Here is a 21850-nt window from a genome sequence, read left to right on the forward strand (position 1 = left end):
GGTTTAAACCACGTGACCATCTCTACGGAAATATCTATGATTGGATGTAAACAATGCAATAGTTTCACTTCTGTGCAAATATCAGATTATTATAATTTTTTAAAAGCGAATACAAACGCTAGATATAATAAATAACGAAGCGGTAGACAATGGATGGATGGGTTTAATACAAATGGAGTGGATCCAAGTTTGAACAACTTTAAAGTAGACCAGGGCTCGGCAAATTAAGGCCCGGGGGCCACATGCAGCCCGTTAAGCTTTTCCATCTGGCCCCCCGGACATTCCCAAATCGTTTTTTCGATCCTTAAGATTGAAAGTGTAGCTGCCGTTATGATGTGCACTCATGTTTTCTAATGTCTGGAACTACAGTGTACAAATTATTTCAATGGTTGGAATCTGATTATTAGGGGTGTGGGAAAAAATCGATTTGAATACGAATCGCGATTCTCACGTTGTGCGATTCAGAATTGATTCTCATTTTTTTTTATCAATCCAACAAAACAATACCCAGCAATACCATAACAATGCAATCCAATCCCAAAACCAAACCTGACCCAGCAACACTCAAAACTGCAATAAACAGAGCAACTGAGAGGAGACACAAACACGATACAGAACAAACCAAAAGTAGTGAAAGAAAAATTAATATTATCAACAACAGTATCAATATTAGTTATAATTTCAGCATAGCAGTGATTAAAAATGCCTCATTGACATTATCATTAGACATTTATAAAAAATTAAAAAAAGAACAATAGTGTCACAGTGGCTTACACTTGCATCGCATCTCATAAGCTTGACAACACACTGTGTCCAATGTTTTAACAAAGATAAAATAAGTCGTATTTTTGGTTTGTTTAATAGTTATAACAAATTTACATTATTGCAATCAGTTGATAAAACATAGTCCTTTACAATTATCAAAGCTTTTTTAAAAAAATCTACTACTCTGCTTGCATGTCAGCAGACTGGGGTAGATCCTGCTGAAATCCTATGTATTGAATGAATACAGAATCGTTTTGAATCGGAAAAATATCATTTTTTAATCGAGAATTGCGTTGAATCGAAAAAATCGATTTATAATCTATTCGCGACCCCAAGAATCGATATTGAATCAAATCGTGGGATACCCTAAGATTCGCAGCCCTACTGATTAGTTACTATGGTAACCTAATTAGTTAGTATGGTAATCAACGTCACAGCAGGGATTTATTTTAGTAAGTAAGTAAGTAAATGTTATTTATTAAGCGCTTTTCACAGTTAAATCACAAAGCGCTGTACAAAACCAAAGTAAAACAACAACAATTCAATTTAAAAAACAGGGGCAACATCATAAAAAGGATGCAAAGTGGATTAAAAATGATAGTTAAAAGGTGCCTTAACTAAACGCTTTACTAAAAAAGAGACTTTTTCAAATGAAAGTTTCAACACAGTCAAGATCACAGAGGGACTGGTGCAAGTTGTTCCAGAGTCTGGTACCTATAGCCTGGAATGCCAGGTCTAAAAAGAGTTTTTGGGATCTTTAGAAGACTATGTTGTCAATATTCTGTGTTTTATCGTTCATAGATAATATTTTAAATGCCACATTCTGTGCATTCTGGGTGTCTCATTCAGTAAAAAAAATTTAGAATTCCAATCATTTTTTTTAAGGCGGTCTGTCATAACATTTTTAGCATTCAATCAGACATTGTGAGGTTTTGTATTAGTGTTCTTAAATATCAGATATACCAGCCCCCAGACACATTTGTTTCTCTAATTTTGGCCCCCGAGTCAAAATAATTGCCCAGGCCTGAAGTAGACCCTTTAAATTCCCTGGCAGCTGATAGTATATAGGCACATCATTTACTGATTTATTTTATTGTTATTTATTTGTGCATGGGTACTATGTTTGTTGTTTGCTAATGAATGCTGTGCAATTAATTTTATCTGTGTTGTCCAGCAATGTGCTCAGTACACATGTGATACACAGGATACATTTAGTCAGTTATTCTCCTGTTGCAAGCCAAATATTTTACTGTCATTAATAATTTGGTGTGTGCTTTTGCCTCAGTGTTCAGTTATCAGGATTAGGGCTTCAGCTATAATGATTATTTTAATAGTTGAGTCATTTATTGATTATTTTGTTTGATTGATCAAGTAAACTAATAAAAAATACTTTATAGTCAATGCGTATTTTAGGTAAAATAGTTGAAATAAACTACCATTATCCTCAATAGACATCAAAAATCGAATAAATGCTCAAGATCAAAATTAAAAATATGTACATTGATAAAATGTATCTTTCCATCTTCATCCGCTTATCCGAGGTCGGGTCGCGGGGGCAGCAGCCTAAGCAGAGAAGCCCAGACTTCCCTCTCCCTAGCCACTTCGTCCAGCTCTTCCCAGGTCAGGAGACATAGTATTCCCGACGTGTCCTGGTTCTTCCCGGTGGCCTCCTACTGGTCGGACTTGCCCTAAACACCTCCCAAGGGAGGCGTTCGGGTGGCATCCTGACCAGATGCCCGAACCACCTCTTCTTGCTCCTCTTGATGTGGAGGAGCAGCGGCTTTAGTTTGAGCTCGGGAGAGCCTCGCCAACTGGTGGGGTAAACTAATTTCAGCCGCTTGTACCCGTGATCTTGTCCTTTCGGTCATAACCCGAAGTTCATGACCATAGGTGAGGATCGGAACGTAGATCGACCGGTAAATTGAGAGCTTTGCCTTCCGGCTCAGCTCCTTCTTCACCACAACGGATCGATACAGCGTCCGCATTACTGAAGACGCCGCACCGATCCGCCTGTCGACCTCACGATCCACTCTTCCCTCACTCGTGAACATGACTCCAAGGTACTTGAGCTCCTTGGGGAAAGATCTCCTCGCCAACCCGGTAAAATGTATAAAATGTATATATATATTTTTAAATGTCAGGTGTTCGCTGCCACACAGATCACAGCACTCGCACACCACCGCTCTCATGTACGCTCTATTGCAGCAGCCCTGTAAAAACAATGTGTCAGGAAAACACACGCTGTGGTTTGGCGTGACCCCAGAATGCAGTGACAGGAAACAATGTGCAGCTAATAAGGAAGGTGAATTAATACAATGAACAAAAGGCAGAACATGAGCATTTGTCACACAATAGACAACAACCCAGTGTTGCGAGCAAGGCGACACTGACAAATAAACCCTCCTGATTAGTGATCAGAGGCAGGGGAGGTCACTCATTACTAACCAAAAGCAGGTGTGCATTACTGTGATCAGTGACTCCCTGTAGGACAGAACCAAAACAGGAAGTGGAACAAAAATAAAAGCACAAAACAGGCTTAAACACTAAACACAAAAACTATCACTCAGATCATGACACTATGTCAGCTTATTGAAAATTCCAGACACTCCATTTAATCAGTTTTTTATGACTTAGTTATTAAAAAATAAGTCAAAGCAATATAATTTAAATAAATCAAAGCTTTTCGCATCCCTAAAAGCAATAGATACCAAATAGATGTCATTATCTACTTTATTCATTTGGGAGGGTATCGCTCGGTTGGTAGAGTGGCCATGCCAGCAACCCCGAGGGTTCCAGGTTCGATCCCTGCTTCTGCCAATCTGGTCACTGCTGTTGTGTCCTTGGGCAAGACACTTTACCCACCTGCTCCCAGGGTCACCCACACTGGTTTACATGTAACTTAGATATTGGGGTTCACTATGTAAAGCGCCTTGAGTCCCTAGAGAAAAGCGCTATATAAATATTATTCACTTCACTTCACTAATTAAAAAAAAAAAAAATCCCAGGACGTGTCCTTTCTTTAGGTCCTGTCCTTGCTGTTGGATAAAATACATTCAAACACATTTCAAACAGTTTTTTATGAAACAATAATTTTAATTATTCCAGTCTCAAACTATTGCCATCCAATATACTTTTAATTGTACAAGAAATGTTTTAAAGTAACATTTGGACGTTCTGAGCTGCCATACAAGTAACATAAAAGAAGTTAACAGCTGTCGAATCAACTTTAGAACATTGTTAATGAAATGTGGTTTGTTAATGTTAAACGTTGTCTATGCTGTTTATTTTATGTTAAAGAAAGCGATTTGAAGCTTTATTTTGAAAACTTCCGTTCCCTAAAGAGGAAGTTGGTGTGCCCTTGCGTATGCTCACTTAAAAATAAAATTTATGACGGTTGGAAAGAAGTGCGTATAGATAAGAGATTCTAAAGCATGTTAAATTCTTATCTCCTGGTTGAAAAGGCAAAAAGGTATGTAGTTTTAGTACAAATGTTCATATATTAGTGCCATAGAGTCTACAATGTTGTTGTTCAATGTCTGTTGTAAAATGTACTGCTAAGCCTCTTGTGTATAGTCTCCCGAATGGATGCTAACTTAGCACTGTATGACAAAAGTAATGTCATTAAGCCACAATTCACATTTTTTTTAGATATCTGTAGTGTTTATATGTGTGAGAAAGGTAAAGGACAAGTGAAATATAAATAAATATTTTGTCATATAAAATATAACTTTGTACTGTACTCTAAGGAGACTTGAATGGTAAAAAGGTCATATCCCATGTTTCTTTAAATATATGTACTGTGTATATATATATATATATATATATATATATATATATATATATATATATATATACATGCATGTGTACAATTTGAGGTAAATGTATTCATATAGTTTTGATTATATACTACGGTAGGAAGTCCTTTATTTATTTGGATCACTTGATATATGTATATTGCTTTTTTTATTCTTTTTAATAGCTCCATTAATAAGGATATATCAATGAAGGAATGGATCATCGGGTGCAAAATAGTGTGACCGGAATTCAGGTGGGGATACTACCAACATTCTTAACTGTTGTGCAAGTGTAAAAAGAAGTTAAAGGCCTACTGAAATGAGATTTTCTTATTTAAACGGGGATAGCAGGTCCATTCTATGTGTCATACTTGATCATTTCGCGATATTGCCATATTTTTGCTGAAAGGATTTAGTAGAGAACATCCACGATAAAGTTCGCAACTTTTGGTCGCTAATAAAAAAGCCTTGCCTTTACCGGAGGTAGCAGACGATGTGCGCGTTGTAGAGCTCCTCACATACTCACATTGTTTACAATCATAGCCACCGGCAGCTAGAGCGATTCGGACCGAGAAAGCGACAATTCCCCCATTAATTTGAGCGAGAATCAAAGATTCGTGGCTGAGGGTATTGAGAGTGAAGGACTAGAATAAATAAAAAAAAAGGCGAGGGCAGTGAGAGCGATTCAGATGTTATTAGACACATTTACTAGGATAATTCTGGAAAATCCCTTATCTGCCTATTGTGTCACTAGTGTTTTAGTGAGATTATATGGTACCTGAAAGTCAGAGGGGTGTTGCCACGGGTGTGGTGACCACCAGTGTCTCCGGTGGGAGGAGGTAATAGTCCGCAGCTGCTGCAGGAGGACGCAGGCTCCGCTCATAACTACGGTAAGAGCCAACTTATTACCACCATTTTCTCACCATGTGGTCGGGATCCATGTTCGCTTGACTGCTTTGTTCCATAGTAAAGCTTTACCTTCGAGAATTTTAAACAAGGAAACACCGGCTGTGTTTGTGTGGCTAAAGGCTAAAAGCTTCCCACCTCCATCTTTCTACTTTGACTTCTCCATTATTAATTGAACACATTGCAAAAGATTCAGCAACACAGATGTCCAGAATACTGTGTAATTATGTGATTAAAGCAGACTACTTATAATGTCCGCTACAACCCGAGACGTCAAACGTCAACAGGACACTTCGCGGGAAATTTAAACTTGTAATTTAGCAAACTAAAAAGGCCGTATTGGCATGTATTGCAATGTTAATATTTCATCATTGATATATAAACTATCAGACTGTGTGGTCGGTAGTAGTGGGTTTCAGTAGGCCTTTAACTGTTTTGTAATATTATTTTCCATCACCACTAAAAATAGACAGACTTTGCAGTGTGTTTACCTATCTGTATTAGAATAGGATATGCTTTTTTTTATCCCACAATGTGGAAATTACGTGGTTGCAGTGCAGATACAAAAAGTACACAGAAAATAAGGTAAAAAAAACCCCTCGTTAAAACAAGAGGTTTGCATTAAAAACCCAAAGAATACAAAAGACATTAAAAAGAGCACACTTCAGCGGAAACATTTCTACATACAGCATGGTTTCCCACACATTCACTCATTTGTGGCGGCTCGCCACAAATAAAAAAAAAAAAAATAAATAAAATAAAAAATATATATTTTTCGGGCTTTTGACTTGCTCGACCGCTCATATCGGCTGGGGACATCTCTGCGCTGCTGATCCGCCTCCGCCTGGGATGGTTTCCTGCTGGCTCCGCTGTGAACGGGACTCTCGCTGCTGTGTTGGATCCGCTTTGGACTGGACTCTCGCGGCTGTGTTGGATCCATTATGGATTGAACTTTCACAGTATCATGTTAGACCCGCTCGACATCCATTGCTTACCTCCTCTCCAAGGTTCTCATAGTCATCATTGTCACCGACGTCCCACTGGGTCATTATTGTCACCGATGTCCCACTGGGTGTGAGTTTTCCTTGCCCTTATGTGGGCCTACCGAGGATGTCGTAGTGGTTTGTGCAGCCCTTTGAGACACTAGTGATTTAGGGCTATATAAGTAAACATTGATTGATAAAAGCAATGGGACTCTGTCTGTGAATGGAGCCTGTAGTTACATATTATATTCATATGTAAATATTATATAAATATGTATATAAATATGTACATAAAGTGTTGTAATTATATTCCAACTCCGCGTTCTTCTTGGTCATCGCCGCCGCTGACACCCATCTCCCCCCCCCCCCCGGACCCCCCCCCCCCCCTGCCCCGCCCCCTCACTGTTTGTTACATTTTTGTTGCGTTTTGCTTGATTGTAAAATATATCGATTGAGAGGGGGTGTGACGTTCATATGTTGTCAATATTCAGTGTTTTATCGGTCGTAGTTAATATTGTAAATCCCACATTCTTTATTTTCATGCACATTCTGGGTGTCTCGTTCAGTCAAAAAATGTAAAATTCCATTCCGTTTTTAAGGCGATCTTTCACAACGTTTTTAACATTCAATCTGACATTATTATGAGGTTTTGTATTAGTGTTTCTAAAAATGAGATCTACCGGCCCCCAGACACATTTTTTTCCTCTAAATTTGGCCACCCGAGTCAAAATAATTGCCCAGGCCTGCTCTAACTTGCTCTGACTTGACCGGACACGACGTGAAGGTGAATTTATGATTTAATTATACTATAAAAGGAACAAACAAAAGGCGAGGGAAGAAGTGGTGTGACGTACATATGTTGTCAATATTCAGTGTTTTATAGGTCGTGGTTAATATTGTAAATCCCACATTCTTTATTTTCATGCAAATTCTGGGTGTCTCGTTCAGTCCAAAAATTAAAAATTCTATTCTGTTTTTTAAGGCGGTCTGTCATAACGTTTTTAGCATTCAATCTGAAATTATTGTGAGGTTTTGTATCAGTATTCCTAAAAATGAGATATACCGGCCCCCAGACCCATTTTTTTTTCTGAAAATTTGGCCCTCCGAGTCAAAATAATTGCCCAGGCGTGACTTTTGAGGCATATTTTTCCGTTGTTTTCCCACATTATAAAACATTAATAGCCAATTTGTAGAAGGCGGCAGAAAAAAAAAACTGAAATTTTTGCCTGAAGACACCTAAAGGAGCATATTGTTTTGTGTCATTATACGTAAATAATATGGTGTCACACAGCCTCGGTAATGCGGATGATAATGAACACCTGGAATGAGCACACACATTACAACAAGGCATTTTAGAAATATCAATTTACGCACCACTTTTACGTCTCCCATACAAAGACATCGGCGGTATAAATATTTTCCATTCCATTTTCTCTTCTCATCCCCGCACACCTGGTTGGTCATTCCGCCTGCTAATTGACAGAGTTGTTAAACCTTTTCTGCATTCTGCACAGCGTCTGTGAGGCACTTCGAAACATATGCCGCTGTGCAGACGGGCTTTGAAAAAGCAATCAGAGTGGGAATCGTCTCGCTGGAAGCCAGAAGACATCAAAGGCACACGCGCAGGACCTGCTCTGTGACGTCAATTAGTATTTTTATTAGTGTCACGGAGTAGTAATTGACTTTCCGCGACGCCCCCTACGGGTTGTGCGCAAAATGTTTCTGGAAGACATACTGGCGCACACGCACTGCAGATATACACTATTACAAATGCTCAATGATTTATGAACAATTAGTTGCCCCGTTAAGAAGTTTTGCTCGATGTTTTTTAACCAATCATGCTCATAAAATTATTCTTGTCAGGATGTCGATTCTCTTTTAATGCCGATCAGTAACGTCGATCCCCTCTGGCTAATATTTGTATTTATTTTTGACAAGTTAGCTTCACTGTGGCAGAGGGGTTAGTGCGTCTGCCTCACAATACGAAGGTCCTGCAGTCCTGGGTTCAAATCCAGGCTCGGGATCTTTTTGTGTGGAGTTTGCATGTTCTCCCCGTGAATGCGTGGGTTCCCTCCGGGTACTCCGGCTTCCTCCCACCTCCAAAGACATGCACCTGGGGATAGGTTGATTGGCAACACTAAATTGGCCCTAGTGTGTGAATGTGAGTGTGAATGTTGTCTGTCTATCTGTGTTGGCCCTGCGATGAGGTGGCGACTTGTCCAGGGTGTACCCCGCCTTCCGCCCGATTGTAGCTGAGATAGGCGCCAGCGCCCCCCGTGACCCCGAAAGGGAATAAGCGGTAGGAAATGGATGGATGGATGGAAGTTAGCAGCTAATTGTGTTTCTTCATACACAGTGATACAACGCTCCCCTAAGTTAATAATAATCACCTTCGTTAGGGCAAATAAACGGCATTTCTTAATATTTAAAATGCCATAATCAAGTATCAAGTACTAGGACGAGGCTAAACATGTTACACACCGAGAGAAAGTAGGAGTAGGCATGCTGATAATACAGTCGTGATCAAAAGTTTACATACACTTGTAAAGAACATACTGTCATGAGCGTCTTGCCTTTTCAATACTTTCTACATCTCTTATTTTTTTGTGATAGAGTGATTGCAACACATACTTGTTGGTCACAAAAAATATTCACACAGATTGGTTCTTTTATGAATTTATTATGGGCAGGGGTCTCAAACTCAATTCACCTGGGGGCCACTGGATGCAGAGTCTGGGTGAGGCTGGGCCGGAAGAAAACAATTATTTAAAAAAATGTTGCATACTCCTCTGCATGTCTAGTTGTGTAATGATGTTTCAAATTTTATTCCTTGTGCACTGCAACTTTCTCTGTGCAAATAAGACACGTTGGGGTGCCCCTGTGCTCAACAACGAAATATTGCATCCCCCACTTTTCCTGGAATTGTCTTTACTCATCGCTAACCTTTCTCTTCACTGCAGGCTTTGAAAAAGACATGTTTGGGCTTGTGGAATATATTTGTATATAGCCGACGCAGGGAGAATAATGTTATTTCCGCAATGTGTGTCGTTCCATTTTTCCTACCGACAGAAACAGGGCGGTGGGCAGATAATAGCCGGGAAAGTAACGGCAAAAAACTGACGGCTGGTGGATTGTTATCCGACGTCATATAGAAATAAATGTAGTGTTTATCGTGTGAGGCAATGCAAAGTAAACAATAAAAATAAAAAAAATAACGGTTTGAATTGGTCCAGGTTATCGGGGACTGTTATTACTAACGGACAGGTGTCGCGGTGTGACTGCAGCCAGGCACGTAAGAAAACCCTCGTTTCCATGGCAACGTTGTTGTCGCTTTCACTCATTTTCCGCTTTTCCACCAACGTAGGGGTAGGCAACCCAGAACGTTGAAAGAGCCATTTTGGACCCAAATAATAACACAACACTGTCAAGCACCATTTATATAAAACTCGCGGGCCGCACTAACATTATACTTTCTTATTAAGGTGGGGCCCGCATAATAATGTCTAGCGGGCTGCAATTGGCCCGCGGGCCGCATGTCTGAGACAATCTTTTAGTTGCTTCATCAAGTTTTCCTTTCAGAAATAGATTTTTGAATATGCACATCATCTTGCTTCCGCCGTACTTTTGTCCCTTTGCGACAAAAGATAATCCAAGGAGAGTGGCCACAAGGGGAGCGGTGGGTGGCATATGTGGAGCAGGGGCCTGTAAGACCACATTTGGCAATGATTTGCCACACAAAAAAAACCCTCTTACTGAACTGAAAGTATTTGATGAAAAAGCTTTAACTTTGGCTGAAAGTAAAGCAAACATGTAACTACTGAATCAGAACCATAAAAGTCAATACTTTCTGCTGGCCCTATATTTTGATGTGCTGCTTTTGTATTATAACCATGAATTTATAAATCTTGACGTAATGTATTAGCATTAATTGCTTGACTGTAACTTGTACTTTGTGGTTCTTTTATCTGGAATAGCCGTTAGAAAGGCTGTCCTGGGACTGGGTTTGCAAATTTGTCAATCGGCTACAAACCACATATATGCAACAAATGTACACATAATATTATTATGGCATTGACTGTGATAAATATGCGGAATACTGAGCACTGCATTGTTGACGAATAAAATAATGAATAAAAACAAGATGGCCGACTTCCTGTTCGTTTTTAGGTATGGTTTTTTAAGACTTTAACATAGGTCTCCAGCACATTTTGTGTTAATACGTCAAACTTGTGGAAGGGGTTAATTTTTACCAGTCTTAAAAGGTGGCACTAGAGATCTAATTTTAACATTACATTATCAGCAACCCAGAAATATGAAATGTTTCGCCATACATGTTGCACCTGTAAAATTTGGGGACTTTTCGTGCATGTTAGGGTCCTTAAAAAAGCGTCTGACAATAATGCTAAATAAAAGCGATTATAAAAAGGCCTTTACGGTGTTCTACATTGCATCTGCGGTGCTTCATCCACTGCTGGGGCCCTAAAAATAAAAACATTTAGTTATTGTGTTTTTTGAGTTTGTTTTGCTCAAACAATTGTATGTTATAATGAGAATAAGGAACTAGTTTAAATATTGTGCTGATATTGTTAAACTGTCAATAGCACTCACCATAGATACATTTAAAAAAATTACAGTTAAGATATGTGATCGGTGTTGGTATCAGTCGATCTCAATCATAGATGATCAGTATCGGAATTGGCACCAAAAATAGATCCCTGATCACAACATCCTTATGGAGGTCTAGCTCCTCCAGGTACGATGGACCACCAATCATCGACTTCCAAGGCTGTTCCAGGTTTACAAAATAGTTTTATTCTTTAATAAATGTGCTAAGTCTTTTGGGTGCTTCTCAGCAGTTGTCTTTTATTCCTCAAGTGAGCACACGAATGGGTTTTCTGCAGTGTCTCGCTCGCGCTCTGCTTCATTCTCCACCATCCAACCCCTCCTCTCCTTCCTGACTGCTGCCTTTAACAGAGCGACAGGTGATCAGACAAAGACTCTCAGCTGTGTAATCTACGCACCTGTCGCTAATCTCGAAGCCGGTCCTGGCACATCCCACTTTGCTGCAGGTCCGCAGGCCACGCCCCTCACAAGCCTTATAGTGTTCCAAACTTTGTGGCAATTTGGCTGTACACCTTTAGCTTGAATTTCAAATCGAATCAACTTTGGGGTTTAATAACAGCGCCACTATGTGGTGTGTCCGTCAATGACAATAACACAGGCGAGTATGTGTTCATTATTTGACAAATGTTTAAACTTGTATTCAGCGAGAGTGAGATTAGTTGGGTTTTGGCTCATAAAAAACATCCCTTATAGGCCTTTAAATCTCAGCAACTGTCATTGTTTTGCTAATTATCAATGCAATTCTTGCTTGAACACAGATCAGAAGAATAATTGAGTACATTGCTGCTCTGAAATATAGCAATAAAAGCAAGTAAAAGACACTAGATAGTGGTGATTACCAATTCTCTTTTCTTTTAATTTGGCCTTTTTTTTGGAATTTATTCAAATGGTTGTCAGTAATTGAATTATCATTGAGTTATCAAAACGGTGAGAAACAAAAAAATACATATTTAATGGATGTTAGCGTAGAGGTTTTATTTGCACAATTGTTTACCTTTTACTATAATATTTACACTAGTATAACTGTTAATACAAGGTTCTGTGTGAAAGGCGTAGGCCGGGGGTCGGCAACCCGCGCCCTGGTGGCTCCCTGGTGGCTCCCTGGTGGCTCCCTGGTGGCTCCCTGGAACTTTTTCAAAAATATTTGAAAATGTAAAAGTATATATTTTTTGTTTTAATGTGGTTTCTGTAGGAGGACAAACAAGGCACAAACCTAATTCTTAAAAATCCCACTGTTTATATTAAACATGCTTCACTGAGGAGAGTATTTGGCAAGCGCCATTTTGTCCTACTAATTTCGACGGATCTTAAATTTACCGTAGTTTGTTTGCATGTACAACTTCGTTCGACGCTACCACAGAAAGACATGTTTTATGCCACTACTTCTTTGTCTTATTTTGTCCACCAAACTTTTTATGCTGTGCTTGAATGCACAAACAGGAGCCGTGTTGACTTGTGAGGAGTGCTAATCAGACATGATTGATTGAAACTCTTTTTAGTGGATTGCACAGTACAGTACATGTTCCCTACAATTGACCACTAAATGGCAACACCCGAATAAGTTTTTCAACTTGTTTTAGTCGGGGTCCACGTTAATCAATTCATGGTATTTGGTCACTGCATGACGACAAGTTATTGGATGCTAACGTGCTATTTAGGATAGCTGTATGTACATATTGCACAAGTATGCCTCGTTTGTAGGTATATTTGAGCTAATTTAATTTAAGTTATGTAATATTGATAAGTTTTTTGTGTGCCATGTTGTTATGCACCACAGCAAACGTTTCCAATCTTGCAAAGATTGTAAAATTAAAAGAGAAAGCCTGCCGTTTCCTATAACTTGGACACACACATCTATGCCTTTGGCCTTTCTAAGACAGTAATTTCCAAAAGTTATCTCACCCTCCGTTTTACTAATGTTTTCCAATGTTGTAAAAAATATATTAATATTATAACTAATTTAGACACTTACATAATGTGTTGCCTTTATTATAACACATACAAAAGGCTTTTAATTTTTAGCGGCTTAAAACTGATTTTTTTTGTTTGTTTTGTATTTTTAATGCAATATGGCTTTTTCAACATTTTGGGTTGCTGACTCCTGGCATAGGCAAATAAAATGCTAATATGGCAATGTGTGTTTAAAAGAGGCTGTTATTCAAGCAGCTTCCGAACTATGCATTGATACAACAAACATTGCAATTCAGTGTCACCTGATATATTTATCCCGGACAAAACGTGACTAAGGTGTGTTTCAATGCTATCTCTTCACTCCAGAGGCCAGAGTCGGCGCTAAAAGAGAAGGAAAATCAGTGGAATGTTGGGCGCTCGACCGTTCCATCAAATTTCGCTGTTAATTTCACGTGCTGAAATGATGGATGCAAATATGTTCAAGGCGACATGCGTGAATTAAGATTTATGGTGTGCTGTCGAGTGCCCTCAGAGCCCTCTTAACACAACCGCCGCCATCCGTCATGTGATGAATCTCTCCAATTAGAGCCTCCCTTTAAGACACTCAGCAGGTATTAGGTGCAGGAGAGGAGGCTGACATTGAGCCTTTAATGTCTTCAACAACAATAAATAACTTTGACTTCTTGAGCATGATGTCATCATGTAAACTAATGCTAATGGTTTTTTGTTATGTACTGTGATTGACATGTTGACTGACGAATGCATATCGTTTACATTTCTACTGATACTAGTACCTAATTGCAAGTTGGTTTTCCTGAAACAGTGCAGGTGCTTAAAAAGGTAATAGGTAACATACACTGTGAAAGTCGCTTCCTAGCAGTTCCACTGAAGACACGGCACAAGAGCCAAGCGTGCAGGTTCAACAATGTTGTAATGATAATTTTTCCTTTCAATAAAAGTTTCCCAGAACATGACTTTTCAGTCATATCCGTATCATCTCTCACCCTCTGCTCCCGGCTGATTACTGTTAAAGTTAACAGATTATTACATTAACACGTACCATCTGTGAAATCTAATCACCTGCCAGCTGTGTCTCGCCGTCAGGACACGCCCCGCCCCTGCTCGATGGCGCTCAGCACCCTGGATAGCGGTAGTGACTTTTGCTCCTACAATCAGCGCTGACTACACCTCCACCCACTGAATAATGTAAATAAAGTGTAAAGTAATGTATTCAACTGTATAAAATACAAGCCACAACATATAATTATCACAGCAGAACACTACGGATGTGCAAAACACATGATATGTAAACTATGTTACTGAGACCATTATATAAGAAGAAGCAGTAGTAGAGTCATACATATAAGATGAAAAAACTCAAAAAGAAGTATAATCATCATAAGCTGAAGCAGAATAATCATATGCATCAACATAATCATACGAAACAACAAAATAGCTATAAGAGGCAACAGAAATAGACACAAGTATAAAAATCAGAAATGTACAAAAAAAGCTGTGATTTATGAGAGGAAAATCATGAGAAAAATATCACTATTTTGCACTTACCCTTTTTTTTAATCAAGTAATTAATATTTTTTCCTAATCCAACACATTTTTTTGCCTCATCTTTAAACATTTCTTAAATGTTAACCCTAACCCATTCATTTTTTCTTTCATAAGGTATTGTTTATTTATTCTGTCCTTTCCAAAACTTGCATTTTTCCCCATGTGCATTTTTTTCTGAAGTCTTAATTTGCTGGGAATGTTTTTTTTCCTGAATCGTCAAACTTTCTTTTTTTTTTTAAGCCCAACCTTTTTATTCCCTTATCTTTGTGCACTTAATAGAAACTATAACAATTTTCTGTCTTTTTTCTATCGTAAAGTAATAAACCCATTTTTTTTCTAACCCTAACACTTTATTCTCTTATCTACATGCGCTTTCTTACATGCTAATGATAAGTAATTAGTGTTTCTTCATAAATTGGAAATCTTTTTCTGATTACCTCATCTTGGTACATGTTCTTAGAATGCTAAACCTAACCATATTTGTTTTTTCTTTAACACAGGAAAGACCTGGGAAAACCAGCTTGAGTCGAGGCAGGAGGCGGCATCGTGGGAAGACCCCCTGAAGACGATAATGGCGGCGGCTGGTTCTGTCAGTGTCTGCAGAGCTAGAGCGACGGGCGGTGATGATGCTGGAGTTGACTCCAGGACAGGAGGCACCATTCCACCCAGCTACAACGCCAACCTGTCCACCAGGTGAGGACGCTTATCAAGAACCATAAAGCAGGTGCGGCTATTCAGCCACCTAGCAACAAATAACGTAACCAAGGGAGCAAAGGAGCATTGGAAAACATAACAGGCCACTAAACTAAGGAGAATAACACTCAGACTCTAACCTGGTGTGACAAATCATAACAAATGGCACCTAATGGATATAAGAGATAAAACACATGTAAGAATTGTGCAAGATGGCACCTGATGGCAATAAGACGTCTAGTGTTCATATAAGATCTAGTCTTACACATAGGGCTGCTCGATTATGGCCAAAATAATAACTACAATTATTAATCACAATAAATGATCATGTTGTATTAAACAGCTGGGATGGGGTGTGAAAAGGCTACAGATTAACATTATCCGCGTATTTAAAGACACATATTTGTGTTTTTGTTCATTAATAATATGAACATGTCAGCTTTTTCTCATTACATGATGCCTTTATCTCTATTTTTACATTTTGATAGAAGTATTTGTTTAAAGGCCTACTGAAACCCCCCTACTGCCGACCACGCAGTCTGATAGTTTATACATCAATGATGAAGTATTAACATTGCAACACATGCCAATACGGCCGGTTTAGTTTACTAAATTACAATTTAAAATTTCCCGGGGAGTTTCTTGTTGAAAACGTCGCGGAATGGTGACGCGTGCGCGTGACGTCTCGAGTTGGAAGGGACATGTTAGCCCAGCACCACTGGCGGCTAAAAGTCGTCTCTTATCATCGCGCAATTACACAGTATTTGGGACATCTGTGTTGCTGAATCTTTTGCAATTTGTTCAATTAATAATGGAGAAGTCAAAGTAGAAAGATGGAGGTGAGAAGCTTTTAGCCTTTAGCCACACAAACACACGGTGTTTCCTTCTTTAAAATTCCCGGAGGTGTAGCTTTACTATGGATCAGAGCGGTCAAGCGAACATGGATCCCGAACCCCTTGTCAACCGGCAGGTTTGGGTGAGAAAATTGTGGTAAAAAGTCGCCTTTTACCGGAGATCAGCGGAACTTCTGTCGTGCTGCTGCTGCTGCTGCCGTGACTAATTTTCTCAGAGACTGGCGTCAAGACTCCCGTGGACACACCCCTCCGACTATCAGGTAATATATAATCTCACTAAAACACTAGCAACACAATAGAAAGATAAGGGATTTCCCAGAATTATCCTAGTAAATGTGTCTAAAACATCTGAATCACTCACAATGCAATCGCCTTTTTTTTTTTAAACTTTATTTTATTTTTTATTTTTTTTCTAGTCCTTCGCTATCAATATCCTCAGCCACAAATCTTTCATGCTCGTTCAAATTAATGGGGAAATTGTCGTTTTTTTCGGTCCGAATAGCTCTTTTTGTTGGAGGCTCCCATTATAAACAATGTGAGGATGTGGGGAGCCCTCACACGGGTGACGTCATCGTCTGCGACTTCCGGTAAAGGCAAGGCTTTTTTTATTAACGACCAAAAGTTGCGAACTTTATCGTCGATGTTCTCTACTAAATCCTTTAAGCAAAAATATGGCAATATCGCGAAATGATCAAGTCTGACACATAGAATGGACCTGCTATCCCTGTTTAAATAGGAAAATCTAATTTCAGTAGGCCTTTAAGTTATGTACATTTACGTGTACAAATGGATGTACGTGGACATGCTGTATCTGGACCGAGCCATTAAGAGTTTGAAAAGAAATGTATCGTACAGGAATGAACTATTCACCATAAAACATTAACAAAATGCTATGTCACATGATTTACTTTGTGAAATTAAAAAAACACAACTAATGTAAAAAACGTGGTGTTTGCTTTTTGATATCAATATACAACAAAAAGAAATTTGGCTAATGAAAATTAAGTCAAATAAACAAACTTTGTTCTACTTCAACAACACCATGTGATTCAGTGCTGCAGATCGGCCCAAAAAATAGACAGGGGTGATACCTCACACATCTAATACAACATCTTTGTGCCTTAGCGTGATAATACTTCACAGCTTGCGAAAATTTGATAAGATGACAAAACATTTGAGCTATTGTTGATGTTAATTGGGCAGCACGGTAGAACAGGTGCCTCACAATACTAACGTCCTGAGTTCAATTCCGGGCTCGGGATCTTTCTGTGTGGAGTTTGCATGTTCTCCCCGTGACTGCGTGGGTTCTCTCTGCTTACTCCGGCTTTCCCACTTCCAAAGACATGCACCTGGGGATAGGTTGATTTTTAACACTAAATCAGCCCTAGTGTGTGAATGTGAGTGTGAATGTTGTCTATCTGTGTTGGCCTTGCAATGAGGTGGCGACTTGTCCCGGGTGTACCCCGCCTTCCGCCCCAATGCAGCTGAGATAGGCTCCAGCACCGCCCACAACCCCGAACGGGACAAGAGTTGGAAAATGGATGAATGGATGATTTTATTGGATCACTGACAAAGTTAAAAGACGAGTGACCAACCCAGTAAACAAACTAAATACTTTATAAACAAGTTGTGGGAACGTGTCCTATTAGGGGTTTAACGGTACACAGAAATTTTGGTTCGGTATGTACCTCGGTTTAGAGGTCACGGTTCGGTTCATTATCGGTACAGTAAGAAAACAACAAAATATAAAATTTTTGGTTATTTATTTACCAAATTTGCAAAATCTTCCACCAAAATATTTTTCTTAGTGGAATATTTGATGTGAAGTAATCGGAAAATTGGATAGGTCAATAATTCATAATAACATTGATTTTGATTCAATATTTTGTTTTGAGCAATGACAGTTTGAAAGAAAAAAAACCAGCTTTTTTTTTATTAGTCAACATTGCAACTTTTTCTAAATTACACTTAACTTTTAAGCTTTTTTATGTATCTTTTTTATGTTTTTGTTTATTTTAATAGTATTTTTAGAATGTGCCGTAGCTCTTTAAAACATTAGCTGTGGGCCGCAAATAGCCTCCGGGGGACACTTTTGACACCCCTGCTTTAGATAATAAAAAATTAAATCTGATAAATCTATGGGTAAAAAGCAGAGCCCGTTTATCATAACACTCTCGCTCTTTCTGTCTCTGCACCTCCCTCACAAATTTTGCTGCACACACAATTTGTTTTCTTTTTAACCCCTTCTCAACCCTGAACGTGCATTGAAAATACACGCTACCTTAACTCACAATGCCAAACTTTTGAGGCATTTAAGAAACTCCGCCCGGACAGCCTCGCAAAAGAGGACATGTCCGGTGAAAAGAGGACGTATGGTCAGTCTATCGTAGCCCAGTCGTTGCTGGCATGCCGTGTGTTGTGCCTCGATGTGCATTGTTTACACAACGTGCGACACGCTGCTTAATATGTCCGTGTGGAAACTCGTTCGGTACACCTCCAAACCGAACCAAAACCCCCATATGAAATGGCTCAATACAAATACACGTACCGTTACACTCCTATGTTCTACACATCACTTGCTGCACAGTAACTCTTGTCATTAACACTTTAAGTTTCTTACAAATGCTTCTGTCTGCAATGTTGTCCACACCTATCACACTCGCCATCTTACAGCAGTGCGCCATTAAACGCACACCGGGATTCTACACTACAAAAGTGAAGTGAAGGAAATAAAGTGAAAGAAAGGGTTCGGCTCTGTTTAGTCAAAGGAAAAATGTAGTAGTGCAAGGTCCGTGTTGTTGCTTTCCGTCATGTTCTGTCTAGCAAAACGGCACTAGTGCGCACGCGGTGACTTTGTTTCCAGGAAGTAAGCAGTGTTGCCTAAAATGCATTAATAAATGACAGTTTTTTGATTTTTCAAAATTTAAACGGTGTTCGGCTAAAGCACCCCCCGCGACCCCGAGAAGGACAAGCAATAGAAAATGGATGCATGGGTGGAATACTAACCGCCTGGAATTTTACAGTGGTTTATCATTATACCGTTTACTGTTACATCCCTAATCTAAACAATGGAATTGATAAACTACCTCTCAACAAAATCTCCTGTTCGGCGAATGCCGCCTGTCCTGATTGAACAGTTGTGGCCTGACACACAACGGACTCTTGGGAGAAGCGGAGTGCCACACGCCTGGCGACCCTTTCAGTCGAGGATGTTGCAGATATCTACCTATTTAGAATCATTATAACAGGACATCTGCTGATTGAAGTAAGCGTTGCCATGGTGTATCAACCAATTGGAAGATTGTGGCAGCTATTCAAGGCACCCCAAAGCTACCACATATGATCGGAGGATCCGGACAGAGCTCTGGGCACTCAGACTTTGGGGCTTCGGTCTAAATCACAAACTGGACAACCTCTTGGAGACGCCATCTGCTCTGCATGGCGAAGTATGATGAATTTGAGGACCAGAAATAGAGGATTAGAGTGGAAGGTCTTGCTTTGAGATTCTCTGAGAGGACAGTGCAGCGAAGACGCAACAAACTCCGTCCCTGTCTTTTATGGACATACACCTGTTGTTTGTTGACTTTTGTTGGACTGACTGGCTGTGCTGTTGAGAACCAAGGTTGCTAAACCGATCCACTCTGCAGGCTTAAAGTAGACACACACACTTACGTGGACAATGCACACCACACACACACACACATACACACGTGCCCTACACTCCACATCCCACGCCTTCAACACATCACCCCATGTAGTATGATGGAAAATAGAGCAGCGCAGCTTCTCTCAGGCTGGCAGCTTTAGACCGGATGCCTTTCCCCTCACACCTCGTTGCAAATCTGGAATTGTATGTTGTAACATGTATATGTGCTATTCCTGGTTTCTGTATCAAAATGATATTAACTTTGCATCATTCAGCCTTTCTGTCAAATTTTACTTTTCTATTATTCCTTTTTAGAAGTAAGAAGGCGTGGAAGAATGCAAAGATGAGGGGCTGCTTGTTTCAAAATACATTGCAGGGGAAACAAACACCCAAAAAACATGTCATCAATATTATTTAAAGTTTAATGAAAGTGACCTATTTTTGCAAGTAGTGGTTTTACTTCCAGCCCGCACCATCCTCGTCACATCCATCCACGTCTGACCACCTTAGAGATGCACCAAAAAACATTAAAGACGATGTGTTTACGTCATAAATACCACTTTCGATGATGTGTTTACTAAATCGGAGAGGAGTGAGAACATTTGAGCTCGCTGTTTAGCTAGCTGCCACTCAAGGTTTGTAAGCATGAGTGGCACTTAAAAAACACTAAATGCAGTTTTAATCTTACAGCAGACAACTGACATCTCTACTACAAAAAAAATAAGACACAACCGCAGCAGAAGCCAACAACAATAACAACAAAAATAACAAATTATGACATATTCTGCAATATTAAGTATTACCTAATAATCATTGACTATCACCAATAACTTACTATGTGTTCATTTTAAGAGATGGGTAGTAACACACTACATTTACTCTGTTACAATTACTTTTGTAAATTTTTTGAAAAAAGATTGTACTTGTCAGAATACTTTTAAAATAACATACCTTTACTTGAGTATTTTTGTGAAGAAGAAAGGCTACTTTTACTCCATTACATTGAGTTTCATTCCGATCAATACATTTATTTTTACCACAATTACTTATAATCTATTGATTAAAGCTTGCAAAGACGAATTAGTTTGTCAGGAAGCCTTTTTCTGGTATGGACAGTAAGAGAGGCACACTGCGTATGGCCATCAGTCCACATTAGAGACAAGAGCATAGGAATTAGAACTTCACATGTATGAAAAGAAGAAACTAAATTATTTGACAAATCAGACTAATTTAGTGTATAGAAACAGACTGACTGTAAAAAGTGACATGACGTCAGACAAGGCAGCACAAATCTTCAATTATTACTTTCAAACTGATAAAAATTACAATTATATCATGTGCTGTCATCTGTGTCAGTAGAAATGTTCACATTTCAGCCGACAAGAATTGTACTTCCAACTAGAGAAAACATGTTGGAAGAAATTGTATATGCTTTACACACGCACGCTCACATCAACTTCAATTGTTGTCGAATAATCATTAAAAAATAGCTACTAAATACATCAGAAGTTACTAACAATTTACGCAATACTTGGATAGTTTTTTTTCACGAAATACTTATCTTACTGAAGTAATTATTTTGATGACTACTTTTTACTTTTACTTGAATCATATTATTCCAAAGTAACAGTAGTCCTACTTGAGTACAATTTTCCTTTTTTCAAACAAGAAGTGAACTTAATGTAAAAATGTCAAAGTTCTGGTCTGAATGAACTGCAGTGGAACCTCGGTTTATGAACTCAAAGGCGCTGTTTTCAACTTCCTCACAGTAACATTTTTCAAAGCAAGAAATATAACAAGAACACCACTGGCTCGCTTATGTTACCATTAGCGGTTTAACAGAACACATTTGTTTGACAATTGTCCATATCTTTCAAAATTACAAAGTTGATCCAACAACATTTTTTATTGCCCCAAGTAAAATTATTGGTGTTTACGGCGGTCATTTACCTGGTCTCGTCAACACGTACGCGGAGGTGGTGCGTGCACACTTACAAAGGCAGTTCGAGAGAAGCAACGAACAATTTTCAGTCATGTTGTTGTTATGATGGAATATACTGTACTACACCTAAAGCTAATGCACGTGTTACTTACGTACGTAACTACGTC

General features: G+C 39.1%; 1 protein-coding gene across 4 annotated transcripts in view; it reads left to right on the plus strand.

Moving 5' to 3' along the window:
* LOC133537579 (uncharacterized) overlaps positions 1-21850 on the plus strand; it is a 217715-nt gene that overhangs the window by 18260 nt on the left and 177605 nt on the right. For 2 of the 4 annotated variants that reach the window (XM_061878720.1, XM_061878723.1), the window contains exon 4: positions 15049-15241. In XM_061878720.1, coding sequence (XP_061734704.1) covers positions 15172-15241 — 70 coding nt within the window. In that variant the 5' untranslated portion in view covers positions 15049-15171. Of the gene's footprint in view, positions 1-4145; positions 4235-4744; positions 4814-15048; positions 15242-21850 lie in introns of those variants that run through there. The other 2 variants (XM_061878721.1, XM_061878722.1) reach the window with 2 other exon arrangements.

Source organism: Nerophis ophidion, linkage group LG18 (assembly GCF_033978795.1).
Source record: "Nerophis ophidion isolate RoL-2023_Sa linkage group LG18, RoL_Noph_v1.0, whole genome shotgun sequence".
NCBI lineage: Eukaryota > Metazoa > Chordata > Actinopteri > Syngnathiformes > Syngnathidae > Nerophis > Nerophis ophidion.